Source organism: Geospiza fortis, unplaced genomic scaffold (genome assembly GCF_000277835.1).
Source record: "Geospiza fortis unplaced genomic scaffold, GeoFor_1.0 scaffold286, whole genome shotgun sequence".
NCBI lineage: Eukaryota > Metazoa > Chordata > Aves > Passeriformes > Thraupidae > Geospiza > Geospiza fortis.
In genome coordinates, this window is record NW_005054444.1 from 1,650,980 (window position 1) to 1,664,726 (window position 13,747).

General features: G+C 40.1%; 1 protein-coding gene across 3 annotated transcripts in view; it reads left to right on the top strand.

Moving 5' to 3' along the window:
* Positions 1–13,747, top strand: part of TSPAN9 (tetraspanin 9) — a 158,146-nt gene that overhangs the window by 26,580 nt on the left and 117,819 nt on the right. Inside the window, exon 2 of one of the 3 annotated variants that reach the window (XM_031062282.1) lies at positions 4,613–4,761. The exons of the other annotated variants lie outside the window; for them this stretch is intronic. Within the exon in view, the coding sequence (XP_030918142.1) occupies positions 4,677–4,761 (85 nt within the window). The 5' untranslated portion in view covers positions 4,613–4,676. The remainder of the gene's footprint in view (positions 1–4,612; positions 4,762–13,747) is intronic. 3 annotated transcript variants of the gene reach the window in all.

The following is a 13,747-nucleotide window of genomic DNA, read 5'->3' on the forward strand; positions in this document are numbered from 1 at the left end:
GTCCCTTGGCATCGTGTTCCTTCATGGCTCTATCCTTTCCCTTCCTCAGGTCCTCAATCTAATTACTGTCAGTGCAACAGCTGCTGCCTCTGCCCTGCTGCAATCTGTGTCTCTTCATTCCAGCAAGTTTCCCTCTCATTTCCAGGCTCAGCTGAGAGGTACCCTCTGCCTGTGCCTCCTGCTTTTGTCTCCTCCTAACTAATGACATAAAGCATTTTGGTGTACAATTTGCATTAATAAGATGAAAACAAAAATTGCCCCACAAAAACACGAGCAAGCACTGAAAAAAACTGCGTTGTGTGAGACAGTGGCTCCTTTGGAGCCTTGCTTTCATAACCTTAGATTGGGGAAAAAATCCTACTGTGCATCTTCATGTCTCACTGAACTCTTTCTTCCGTGAGTTAAGATCAGCTCCCTTTCCCGCCAGCTCATTGTTTGATCAGGGGCGTGCAAGTGCCCAAGATGTAGGGCAACACAAAGAGATGTTGTGTCTGTTCATGTAGCATAAGTATATATATATATAGGACAGGGCAGCATAGTCTGAAAATGTAATTAAAGGTAATAAAAAAAAAGGAGTGGCGGTGAATAACATGCATGCATTATTCTAATCCTGCTCCCTTCAGAACAAAGAACAAATGTGGCTGCTGCTACTCTAGTTGCAGCCTGTTCTTCTTAGCCTATCTGCATGCATGAGAAGAATCAATTCAGTAGAAAGTAAACGTAAAATTACAAAATAATTACCAGTAATGTGTTTAAGGATGGCCTCCTCTGAGCTTGCTTTTTTTGCTCTTTCTTTGTCTGCTCCACAGCTTATGTAAAAAGTATATGTGAAAATAAGGGATAGAGGAAAAAACCCAAGCCAATCTCTTTTTTGCTTTTGAGCCATGTGAAGAATGCCTTCAGATGATTTTTTAAAAATATAAATATGTAGTTTACTTAGATTATTTGTTCCTCTGTGCTAGAAATTTAGATGCAGCAGCAGTATGGTAGAAGAAAGATTGATTTTTTTAATGAGGAAAAGAGAGATAGGAAATAGGGGAATAAAGGGTAAAGCTTTGTCCTTTCTCTCTGCCACTCATCCTTTTTGATTTTAAAGCTATTTTGCCTTTGTTTTATTTCCCATTAAAGCTCACTCTTTCAAGCTTATTTACCACAGCCAGAATCAGAATCTCCACTCCCTTCCCACCCCTCTTAAGTTTACTAGTACAAACTAGAATTTAAAAAGCCCACAACCCTGCAATTTCAGAATGTACAACCAAACTGAAGTTGCCAACACTGAGTATGCGTCCTGGTGCATCTAAGGAATAAAGGTAATTTCACTGATGCTACCTAGTACTGAATACTTGATTGTATGGAAGTAGCCATGGAGTTAACTCCTCCATCTTCTACCCATTCCTACCCTCCCATCAGTAGATGATGGCTTCCTCTGTTCATACTTAAATAGGTTGTCAAACTGACATAGTAGGAACATGCTGGAATTTTTAGGTGACATGAGCATTTAAATTGTCTCCTTGTCAAAGTGAGAGCTGCTTTTTTTGTTTTCATTTTCCTGAGGCAGAAAAAGAGAAAATTGCCATTTGCCTGGGATTTCTCAATGACCTGAACATACAAGTGCCCAGGGCTGCAGCCTCCCTCCTGTTTCTGGTAGAGACCCCATCACTCCCAGACAAGCATGGAAACCCCCCACTCCTGCATCCCCTGCGTTGTGAATCCTCCAGTTGTTAGCCTTGGATGTAGAGTCCATCCATTAGCAGGTCTTCAGGTGACTTCCAGATTTGAGTCTCTCCAAAAGGTAGCCAGGACCACCCTGATGTCTCCAGAATCCAATTCCACTAGTAGCCTGACTCCCAGAGACACATGCATACCTGTCTGCCAAGCCACCTAGCTTAGCTACTTGTTTAGCAAGCAAGTAGCTGCTGTCTTTATAGTTCCTAGCAATTGCACACCCACTGCAGTGCTGACACCACACATACCTAGACTTTAAGACCTGTAGTCCCACTCCAAAATCATCACCATCTACAGAAAGGTGCATAAGTAGGCTCAATGACCTTTGGATACCAATCATTCCTACACAGAGTGGAATTTCTTTTCCCCCTCATTTATCTTCTTTTAATGATTCTTATTCAAGAATTTTAAGCTATTAGGTAGCTGCAAAACCTCTTTGTGTAGGTTATGACAGTGGTGGATGATTGGCTTTCTGGTCATCTTTGCATTTATTTTTCTGTTAAGGTGCTTTCTGTAGTGCTTATCATCAGCATATTTGTGTGCTTGTATAAGGAAGATCCATGATGTGATGAATGATGACCTCACAGGGTTGATGATAACAATTCTGATTAGTTTATTTATGAGCTACTACTTTTTTTGCTGTAACTGGTAAAATATAAGAGGGATGAAAAGGATGTGGGAACTCCAAAAATGCCTCTCTCTTAGGCTGTTTTTACCCAGCTGTTAGTTTGACTCCAGTTCTTCAGTTTCCCCCCATCTCTATCCGCTTGCTTTCCTTTTTCTTTCCCCCCCTCCACCCTTCAGTCTGCTGCAGCTGTTAGAATTTCATCATTGTCTCCAAATACCACGTTTCCCATTAGCAGCACAGCCCCTTCTGTGCTAAGGGGAATGTCATTTGTGTGCTTTGCATGTGTATTATTGTTAGATGGTCTGCAGCCAGAGCAGTACTTACACCTTTGATTGCAGCAAGGGTCAGTTCCTCTGTAAGAGACACACATAAGATGCATAAATATTGAAGGATGAGGTTTGCAGACTTGCTAGCAGAAAGTGGTTAAGCCTTTTTGTTCTCATGCTTTGCTTTTCAGATGCTATTGCACTGTAGTTAACCTTATCAGCATTTGATTTAACACTCGATGCTGGAGTATTTATTCCTTTTGGCAGTTTTAGTGCCATGTCACTCACTGACTGTCACAGTTGTATCATATATTAGATGGCTTATCCTAAAAAACTATTTCAGGTATGAAACCACTGTTCATTCGAATATACTTTACCTATATATCTGTTGGGGGGTGGGGGATTTCAGCTGATTTTTAGGTTTGTGTGCATTTTGAATCAATGGCTTTTGTGAATTTTTTTCTGCTCACTGTCTTAATTTCAGCCTGATACCCATTTTGCATTTACTTTGACTGTGCAAAAAAACTCTGGTAGTGCCCTTGCTCTTTCATTACAGTTCTCCATGATTAGAGTCTCTGATGGACTCCTGCAGGGCATGGCAGGGCATCTTCATTTGGACTTGGGGGTCAGCGTGGAGTTCTAAGTCACTCGTAGCATGGTTCTATCTTGCTCCCACAAAATGGCCTAAAATAGATGTTAATTACAGTTTTCTTTGCTACCCTCTGGTTCTCTTTAATAGAGATCTTAACTCTCATTATGCTACAGTGCCTGTAGATTTAACTTACTGGACCACTGGGAGGAGAAATTTATTCCAGGGAACAGAATAGGCCTCCAAGCTGGTTTGTACCTGCACATGTAGTCCTCATGTGTGTATCTATGTGCCAAAATAAACCGTGTGACCATGGATGTATAGGATGAAGTCGTGGGAGGGACATCTGTGCTCACTGATGCAAAGCTTCTGTTTGCACAACTGAGCACTAAAAGCATCATGCCATTGTGTATTGCCTTATTTCTACATTGGATGCATATTGTGAATTCTGTTGTGCAAATACAACCTTATTTTGTGCAGTCTAAGACAGTTTAAAGCAAAGTACTTCTGACTGGACTTGTCATCTTCTGTTCTTCCCTCTCAAAAAAATGTCAAGGGCATTTGCACAACACTTTGACAATTCTAGATATTTTTCTTTTTTTTTCTGTCATGCTTGATTCATTAAATCCTTTGTAAAGAGATAGTAGATGCAACTCCTTTTGCAGAGTCAGTTCTCTGTACAGTGCATGGGCTTAGGACACTTTCTAGTCTGCCCCAGCGTATCCTGGTGTATGGGGTTATTCCTCTTCAGGTGCAAGACTTTGCATTTCCTTTTGTCACTTTTCAAGAGGTTCATGTGAGCCCACATCTCCAGCCTGTCAAGGTCCCTGTGAATGGTGGCAAAACCATCTGGTGTATCAGCCAATCTTGTTTTTGTATCATCTGCTTATTTGTTAAGGGAGACAGTGACAGTGGCAAATACAGCTTCACAAAATTCTCATTTACGTTGGTAGCTCAGAGTGAAGGCAGGATCTTGCCAAGTGGCCTAGGGAGCAAGAGTGTTTGCTGGATGCAGTTTAACTCCATGGTGTAAAGTTTAAAAAAGTTTTCCTCCACCTCAGGGCTCTTGGACTTCTCTGCTGATGGGTACTCTGTGTGACCTTTCTATGTTTTAATTATTCAGGAAGGATGTCCTATGCTAGAGAGTGCCTGCTAATAAAAAGTCTGAAACAAATGCTTCAAATGACTACCTTTGATGCGTTCTTTAGATCCTGTAAGTCAAGGAGATCCTAGCTGGAAATCCTTATGAGACTTTAGGAAGCCCTGAGGGGCTGCAGGTGTTATGTCCCAGTACATAAGTCATGCTCAACACATTTTGAGTTAAAGGAAATGTGATTTTTTTGGTAAATAAGTACAGATTCATGACTATCTTGGATGGACCTTTCTCTTTCTTACTTTTACTAGTCAGGAGGGACCTGCTCTCTTCAGCAGTCTGCAACTTGTTGGCCGCGTGGCTTTGATATGCTCCATGCAGGACAGAATGCCCAGCTCTCCTCCACCTGGTGTTGAATGCTGCTGGTTGAAACTCGCATCTGCTATGGCTAATGCTCACAGTAAGCAGTCCTGAAAGTGCATTTCTACGTTGTGTTTATTGACCTAGAGGTTCTGGGGAGATCACTTTAAACAACGTGTTTAAACTCTGCAAGCGCTAGTCTGAAAACAGGTGTTGAAAACTGATTGCCAGCTTGCTTTGGGGATGTGGTCTTAATTGGTTCATTCTGCTAACAATGTTTTTAATAGACTTATCTTTTACAAGTCTCATCAAGTCCTCTTTGCTTTCTCCTGCCAAATAAATATTCCCTAATAATCCCCAAATCTCTTCCTTCATCTTCATTATTTATTTGCTTGTTTAATAAATATTTTTTTTTCTCCCAGAAGCCTAAACTGACTTACATGTGAGCTGCTCCTTGGCTGAACCACACAGCAGTGGCTGTATGGTGTGCTGTATTTTTCAGTGTTCTCTGAAAAACTGCTGGTACTCCAGAAAATCAGGGCTACACAGTGATGTTCCTGAGGCATGTGGAAGTGCCTTGGAAGAATAATAATGAAACAGGTCTTGCATTTCTGTGCTGTGCCAAAACAACAGGGAAGCTGCTAGTTCTGGGCTTCCTGTGTTGTACTGAGCTTCTCTTCTTCCATCCTTAAAAGTTCTCAATGAATTCAGAAAATGCTTGAATCACATTAAGAGAAACCACAAAGATAGGGATCTTCTTGGGCATTTGCAGGACCATGGGCTGGATCTCCTGTAGAACCCCACACTGCAAGTGCCTTCCTACTTGAGAGTAAGACATTAGGAACTAATAACTGATTTCATTTAAACTGTTACCTAAGCATGCTGTGTAATTGCTTCATAAACAATCTGAATAAGCCTTTTGAGTGATGTTTTAAAATTCAGTTGATCTAATTTATTTTCCATGAGAGTATCTTTAGAATAGAATAGATTATTTCAGTTGGAAATTTATTTCAGATAAACTTCTGCTCTGTCAGCGTCCTAATGGAGGAATTGCACACACAATCTGCAGCACCTTTCCCAAGGAAAGGAAAGGAAGGAAATGCAGATTAGCAGATTTTGTCCATGTCACTCACTTACAAATAGGTCCCTGCAGAATAATAAAGAGCTTCAGTGTCATTGACTTTTTTTTTTTTTTTAGCTAAATAGTCACAGGCTTCACATAGTGTAAGGTCCCTCTAGCTGGGTACCATTTTAGGAGAGCTCTATATTATATTACATGTTTCTAGCTGCTGGTTCAAATTTCTAAAGTAGGATTTTTCTGATTACAAGCTAAAGTTTAAATTTCCAGTCCCACTGAATCCCCCTCCAAATCTGCTGACTCCGCCAGGCAGACTGATATTTTAGTGGATTTGTTAATGTTCAAGCTACATTCTTACCATTCTTTTCTCACAGGAAAATATCTGTAAATAACTCTGTCTAAAATTTCTTACTCTGCTGGGTTTCCTGTCACTCTCAGGAACTTTAGTGCCTTCTTTATTTTGAGTGTTAGTATATCTCCAAGAATAACCAGCTGAGGGTATGATGATGGATCAGTGCCATTTGGGTAAAGAAGCATATATTGAAATGTGCTTTTCTTACCTTGTTTTAAAGGTACATAGTATCACTTTATCCCTGCATGTATTAAGGGAGATTTTTATTTCTAGGTTTTAATCTCAAAGTAGGATTATTGTAACACTAGTTTCTTCCTTTGTTTCTTGCATGAGTCATTGGTTCTATTAAGGTTTAGTGATTGAATCTCACCTAAAAGCCTTCGTTCTCCCCCTCAGTTCTAAAGTTTTCAACCTCAAAAGTCAGTATCAAAAAATTACATTTATTGTATCAAGAACAAGGAGCCCAGTTTACCTAGGAAAAAAATTGCAGGGCTGTTGCTGAGTGTAAAAGCTAGTTGTAACCTTGAAATTGAATTTAAAGTTTTCTTCCCCTTCAAGACAATTACACAAATTTATTTAGTCTCATTTCTAGTCTTTTTTCTCATCTCCCAAACCACTCTTTGTAATTTCTTTTGATTCAACATAGATGCACTAATGAACTCTATCAATAGAGCTCTGTTTAGGCCAACATTTTTGAACTTAAGCACTCAAAATAAAGACTTAAATATATTTCCCTTTTTTAATATTAAAAGATTTTGTAACAAGATTGTGGGTAGTTGACAGTTTTACAAATCAACCCTAAGCGTGAATTTCAGAACTTTAAAGCAGTCACATTTCTAAAGTTAGTCAGTATCCTCTGTTTGGACCACTGCCAATCCTTGTTGCACTTGGGAGGTGAGGTTGCTATGTTTTTCTGAAGCGTTCTTTTGACACTTTCTCTCAAAAAGCCCCAAACCATCTATTTGTTATCCAGTTTCAAGAACTTGATAGACCATCTGAGAACTGCTAGGTAGTTCACGTTCATCAGGGCCATTATGTTGAATACCTGCTGTCTTTTTGTGACTTTTCAATCCTTCTAGGGACTGCTGTGGGAGTCAGTCAGCAAACTGGTGAGGACCTTCCGCAGCGCTGTGCTGGGGCGAGGACAGAATGGCTTAAACAGGATTAAACAAGGCCTTGGTTTGAGAGAGTTCTGTTGCTCCAGGTTTTAGCTGCAGTGAGGCAGGGTTGTGGCTTGTGTCAGGAGTGTGGTTGGAGCAGGAGTGTAGGAAGCTGTGCATTATCTGAGTGTAGGAAGCTGTGCATTATCTGTGCTCAGAGCATGTGAGGAGTTTCCTCTTTGCCCACAGCTGGGTGCCTGAGCTGGCTGAAAGCTTTTCCCCACTCCTCAGCTCTTAAGAATGGATCTTTCTGCGTTGAAAGTGTGGGGTACCTGTAGCTGATGGAAGCCCCGAGAATGGAAAGCCATGGTCTCCTTACAAACACCGCCTCAGGAATTGTAGGATCTTTAGGTTTTCTGCTCTCAGTAGACAAGCCTGAAGGTTAGTCAGCTCTATGTGGAAGGGAGTGTGTTGTAATTCTACAGTCTTCTGTAGCAGGTAGGCAATTATATGCAAGAATGACACAGTAATAAGAACTACAAGCACGAACTGTTTTAAGGTAAGATCTTTTTGCTCTGGTTGGCTGGCAGTTCGGACTTAATTGGAACTTATTTTTTTATTCTGATAATTTATATTGAATTTAAAGGCATTGTGCTGGCTGATAGGAGTATATTAAATGTAGCAAATCTTCTGCTGGGTAGTCTATAATACAAGGCATTTTCAAGAGCTGGCAGGCTTTGTACAGGCCAAATTATCATGCAGAATGTCTGAGAGCATATGATTTATGCCAAAGGTGCTGTAAGATTGCATAAATTTAAGACTTTTATTCTCTACTATTGCATTCATACACTAAAATAATTATAGGGTGCTGACGATGCAGCACCATTTAAGAAAATGAATGACTTAATTTTACTTAAGTCTATTGTTAAAGATAAAACTATGCAACTGTGTTAGAAAAGAAAAGAAAAACCCTGCACAAGATGATGAAGTGCTGTCAAGTCATAGATCATAACACCGCAACTGGGAGTAGCTCTCTGTGGAGGAATTGTATTGGTTTTACATCCTTTATTTTAAGGTGTCCTTACATGATCAAACAGTCTGTTAAAATCAAACAAATGTTAAAATTTGGTGAGACCTCTGTTGCTGTTAACCTTTCATATTGACTGTCTGAGAGCACGACCAGCAGTTGGATCTGAACTGACTCATTGCTAAACCTGCTATAATTATTTATAATCATTGTCTATGAGTAGGGGTGGGGATATCATTATTTCTGGCACAAAGATACTCAGAAGTAGAAAATTACTAGGTCTTGTGCATACACATAGTACCACAGTGGTACCACCTGATGGTTGGCACTTGGGTGTGAGCACCTACAGCATCAAGCTCAACCCAAGGCTGTCTGCTTGACCATGTCCTATTTGGAAACCAGGTTCCTGTGTGTGTGTGGGCATTGTTTGTGCTGTAGGAATCCAGACTGTCTTCTGGTTGATGTAGAAGAACTTGTCTGTCCACTGAGGCATGGGGTTTGTGAGGCCTGCAGGGAAGGAAAGAACTTGACAGGCTGTTGGCAGAGAAACAGTCACTTCTCTTGTCCTCACCCTTACAAACAGGTCGGCTATTCCAGCAAAGTACTTGGCTTTCCTTGTGTGACAGACCAGATGAAAAATAGGAGTAAACTATGAAAAAGACTTAAAAAAAAAAGATAAAAAATTCCCCACCAAGTTACATCTACTGTTAAGAACAGGCTGAAGAGGTAACTGAACCAAAGAGCTTGGACAGGCAGTGACAGGACAAAGAAATGCTGCTGAGAGATGGCCCTTGTCAAGCCCAAATGGGACAAAATGAGAAGTAGCAGCCATCACTCAGCAGTTCTTCCCTGTCAGGTGCTGTGGCTCGTTAGGTCCTAATCCTCATTAGTTACCTATTAGTAGCCTACAGCTGTGTGGCACTTTGATATGAGGCTGTGTTTGGTGTCCCACGTGGAAGCAATGGAGCTGGAGAAGAGGAAGAGTCGAGAAGGATGGATGGTAATGATGTTTTGTTGTACCATTTCTTGAACCCCTGTATAACTCCCTTACATAAGGACCCTGAGAGCAAATTCAGTGTTGACAAGACAAGTCACAAGCAGTTGTCCCTTCAGCTGCTTCTCAATCACCATCAACAGTGAAATGGGAAATCAGTAAAAGTGCAGTGGGAGAGGAATTATAGATAAATAGCTGATGCTATTTGCTAGCAGGTCTTTCCAGGTCAGCATGACACTGACAATCCATATCCCAGTTGTGCTAAAATTTTTTGATAAGAGCTCAGACATTTAATATTTGAGGTCACCTTTGTAGTAATTTGTGATAGGTGTATCTTAACAATTTTTTTTTGCTTCACATCAATCCTCTGGTTTATTTATCATATTTCCAATTCTAAGCACTCTATATTTTCTGCTTTTATTTTTTTTTAAGTAAACCTAAAGTATTCATCTACCAGAACAGAGTGGTGTTGATATAAACTGATAAATTGATGCTCTGTTTTCCCAGCCTTCCAGAAAATTGCTGGTCAGCAATAACTACCATGAAATACATAGTCTTCAGGTAATAGAAGTGAGGTGTGTGGACTTACAAGCTTTTGTGGAACTGTGCTGGATTTTTCTAAGATAAATTTAATTGCATTTCTGATAAAACAAGGGAAAGAGCTGCAAAAAGCTTGGCAGTTGCAAGAGAGTGACCTGTAGTAGAGTGACCTCTAAAGAAGGAAGAATGATCAGCTTCACTTTTTTTTCTCTCATTTGTGCTGCTTAAGGAAAGCTTGGAAGATTATGTCCCTGTTTTTACCACTTACAACAATAAAAAACTCAGATCTGGCTAAACATCAAAATATGTTTTCAGTAATTGGAGAGTTGTGGACATCACAGCTTTCAGATAATTTTGAAATAAATTATTACTTGAAGATCCATAGATTTTTTTAATGTAATTCAAGTACTTTCTGAATTAATTGAGAATTTTTAAGGATGGAAGAACCACAAGTCCACAGCAGAATTGCCTATTTTCAGAATACATTGAAAAGCAAACTTTATCATTCTGCTATATTAAACACATCAAAAGTCCAAAACCCATTGAGAAAAATGCCTTTTCTTTTGTAGCATGGTTTTAAATTCCCAATTTTATGATAAGTTAAATAACATGGAACTTATCCGGATTAATCTTTTTTCCCCCATCATTAATTTAGTTGTTATTCTCTGAGGAAAAATAGATTTGGTGTTAGCTTTGGCATTAGTTTTGGCTGGGAGAGTGGGAAATAGGAAAATGGTTTTACTGCTTCTCATCTTATAATGAATGGTCCACTGATTAAGAATTTCAATTTCCATGTGTTTTGCATTATGTTAAAACCTCAAAAACTACTTATTAGCTGGTGTAATATTTAATTTAGGATTATGTAAAATCGGACGTGGTTTGAAATCTGGAAATGAGTTAAAACTGTAAAAAATTGTTATATTGTTATATAAGGCTACATTAATTGTGCTGGAGGCTTAAAGAATAATGTTTCTAAAAACATGCTTTGCATTTAAAATTAGCATTAAGCAAAGAATCTATTATATATTGAAGTTTATTTGTTAGTCACTATGTTGAAGTATAAAAATGGAACTTATCACTGTGTTTCAAGGTTTGCGGTATTTATAGTTAGGAAGAAACCAAGCTAGTTTTTCTTTTTTCTTTGGGTTTTTTTTTTTTGTTAGTCTACAACTTCATGTGAGGTCGTGTTGGGGTTTAGCCCCAACCATCAACTAAGTCCCACGCAGCAGCTTCCTCCCCTTGGGATGGTGAAGCGAATGGGAAGTGTAAAAGACAGAAAACTCATGGGTTGAGATAAAGACACTTTAATAGGGAAGCAAAATCTGAGCACACAAGCAAAGCAAAACAAGGAATCATTCACCACTTCCCATGGGCAGGCAGGTCTTCAGCCATTCCCAGGACAGTGAGGCCCCATCACAGGTAACGGTGACCTGGGAAGACAAATGCCATCACTCTGAATGTTCCCCTCTTCTTTCTTCTTCCCCAAGCTCTACATACTAAGCAGGACACCATATGGTCTGGGAGATTCCTTGGGTCAGTTGGGGTCAGCTCTCCTGGCTGTGACCCCCCAACTTCTTGTGCTCCCACAGCCTCCTTGCTGGTGGAATGGGATGAGGAGCAGAGGGAGCCTTAATGCTGTGCAAGCACTGCTTAGCAATAAAAAAATAAAAAACAACAAAAATCTCTGTTTTATCAGCACTGTTTCCAGCACAAATCCCTTACCAGCCCCACACCAGCTACTGTGAAGAAAATTAACTGTACCCCAGCCAAAACTAGCACAGGTGGTGATGAAACAGAACTAGTTGTTTAAGCTGCAGTGAGAACAGTAGCTTCTCAGAAAATCCTGCTGCTGTCAAAGGTGATATCACCCAGTTCTATTCTACACTTTATTTAACAGCAAGCCTGGAATACTTGAATATTTCTATCTAATTAAAAATATTTTAATAGCTTGGCAGTTTTTAGATCTTAGAAGTTGTCATACCTGGGAATTTTTAGTAATTTCATTTGAGGTGAAAATATACCTTGAACTTGCAGATGTATCTGGTTGTCTGATTTACTTAAAGCATTGAGAAAAAAGGCAGTCATTGTTCATAACCAGGGTGGGTTCACATGGGGAAAGTCCTGCTTAACCAACTTTACTTCCTTTTATGGCAAGGTCACTCCCCTAGTTGACCAAAGGAAGCTTTCCTTTTTTGTAATTTTATCAAAGCTTTAGGTACTATCTCTCACAGTGTCTTTCTGCATAAACTGTTCATCACACATCTAGACAAGTTCACAGGACATAGAGTGAGCAAAGGGCTGTCGGATGGGGCTCAAGGGGTTATAGTAAATGGGGTCGCATCAGCTTGGCAGTCAGTCACCAGTAGAGTTCCACACGACTCAGTTTTAGGGCCAGTGCTCTTTAATGTCTTCATAAATTATCTGGACACTGGAATCAAATGTACCTTGAGAAAGTTTGCTGAGGAGGAGGAGCTGTGGGCACCCTCAAGGGCAGAGAAGCCTACAGAGAGATCTGGAGAGCTGGACAGTCAGCAACCATATGAAATTTAGCAAGGGAAAGTGCCACATTCTCCACCTGGGATGGGACAATCCTGGTTGTCTTTCTGGTCACCAGTGACAGGACACAATGAAGTGAAATGAAATGCGATGCAATGCGGTGCAATCCAATGCAATGCAATGAAATGATATGAAGCTACATCATGGGAAGTTCACCTTGGACATTAGCAGCACGTTCTTCAATGAGAAAGTGGTCAGTCACAGGAACAGGCTCTCCAGGGAAATGGTCACAGCCTCAGACCTGTCAGAATTAAGGAGCATCTGGCCAAAGCTCTTAGTCATAGGGTCTAGTTTTAGGCAGTCCTGTGAGGAACACTGTGTTGGACTTGCTAATCCTTATGGGTCCCTTCCAACTTGGGATATTCTGTGATTCTATGATTCATTTTTTACCTACTATGTGGAAAATTACATGGCTGTTATTTAAAATGCAGCAACCACCTGCCAAGTTGTTCACAGAATTTTAAAGAATTCATTTGCCTTTCGTTACTGTGCACACTTCTGCTTTTTTCAGGTTTTGATTTTAAAATGTGGCTGTCTGCATTCAGCTTTTGCATTTGAAAGATGAACAAAGATACAGGATAATGTTAATTCCTGCAAGATCTGGTGTAAAAGTGCTGAAATATACTTTTTAGCTGCTCTGTGAGGCTTTTGGAGAGGCTGATTTCCCATTAGGGTTTCAGTTTCAGAATGGAAAAGACACGTGTAGCAAGCAGTCTCTGCATTGCTGTGCTGCAGCAGAATCCCATAACGTGAGGTATCTGCCTGTAATTCAAAACTTCAAGAGGGATCCAGCTGAAGCAACAAAGGTCCTACTTTTGGCATTTGTGCAGCAGCTGCCTGGGCATTGTGCCATTCATCAGAGGCAATACACATTCCCTCTCAATCCTGCTGTGATTCCCTTCCTCCCTTCTGTTTCAAATGCTTTCATAGAGCTGAGCAGTGTGAACTTTCATCAGAGGAGGTGAAAGTGGTGTTGCTCATTCTGAACATGCTGGGATTGTTTTCCCAAGTTCAAGTCCCACTGAAGGTTTATTCCTGTTTTTCTCCTCACGTTTGCTCCCTTTTAGCCCTAGAGTTGACTTGCTCTTTGGTGTAATTACATGAAAAATGCTAGGAGCCTTTTCCAGGCAAAGAATATTAATGTCCTTCTACACTGAGTTGTACTGCAATCCCAGTAATCTGGTTATGTTCGGTCCTTTGCAAATGAAGACCATAAAAGACAAGCAGCTTTGATCCATCTCAGTTACAATTGCCATGATATCCCATCCTTGGAGTCAACGTGGGGTTTTTATTTCAGCAACAGTTGGAGTGGTTTCTGTATGTGGAACTTAATTTTCATTGTTACTTGATATAAATGACGTTTGGGGATTTTTATTACGCCATTTTGTAAGGAGCTGTAGCTAAAAACATAAATATCAGCCGTCTTCTGAAAAAAAAAT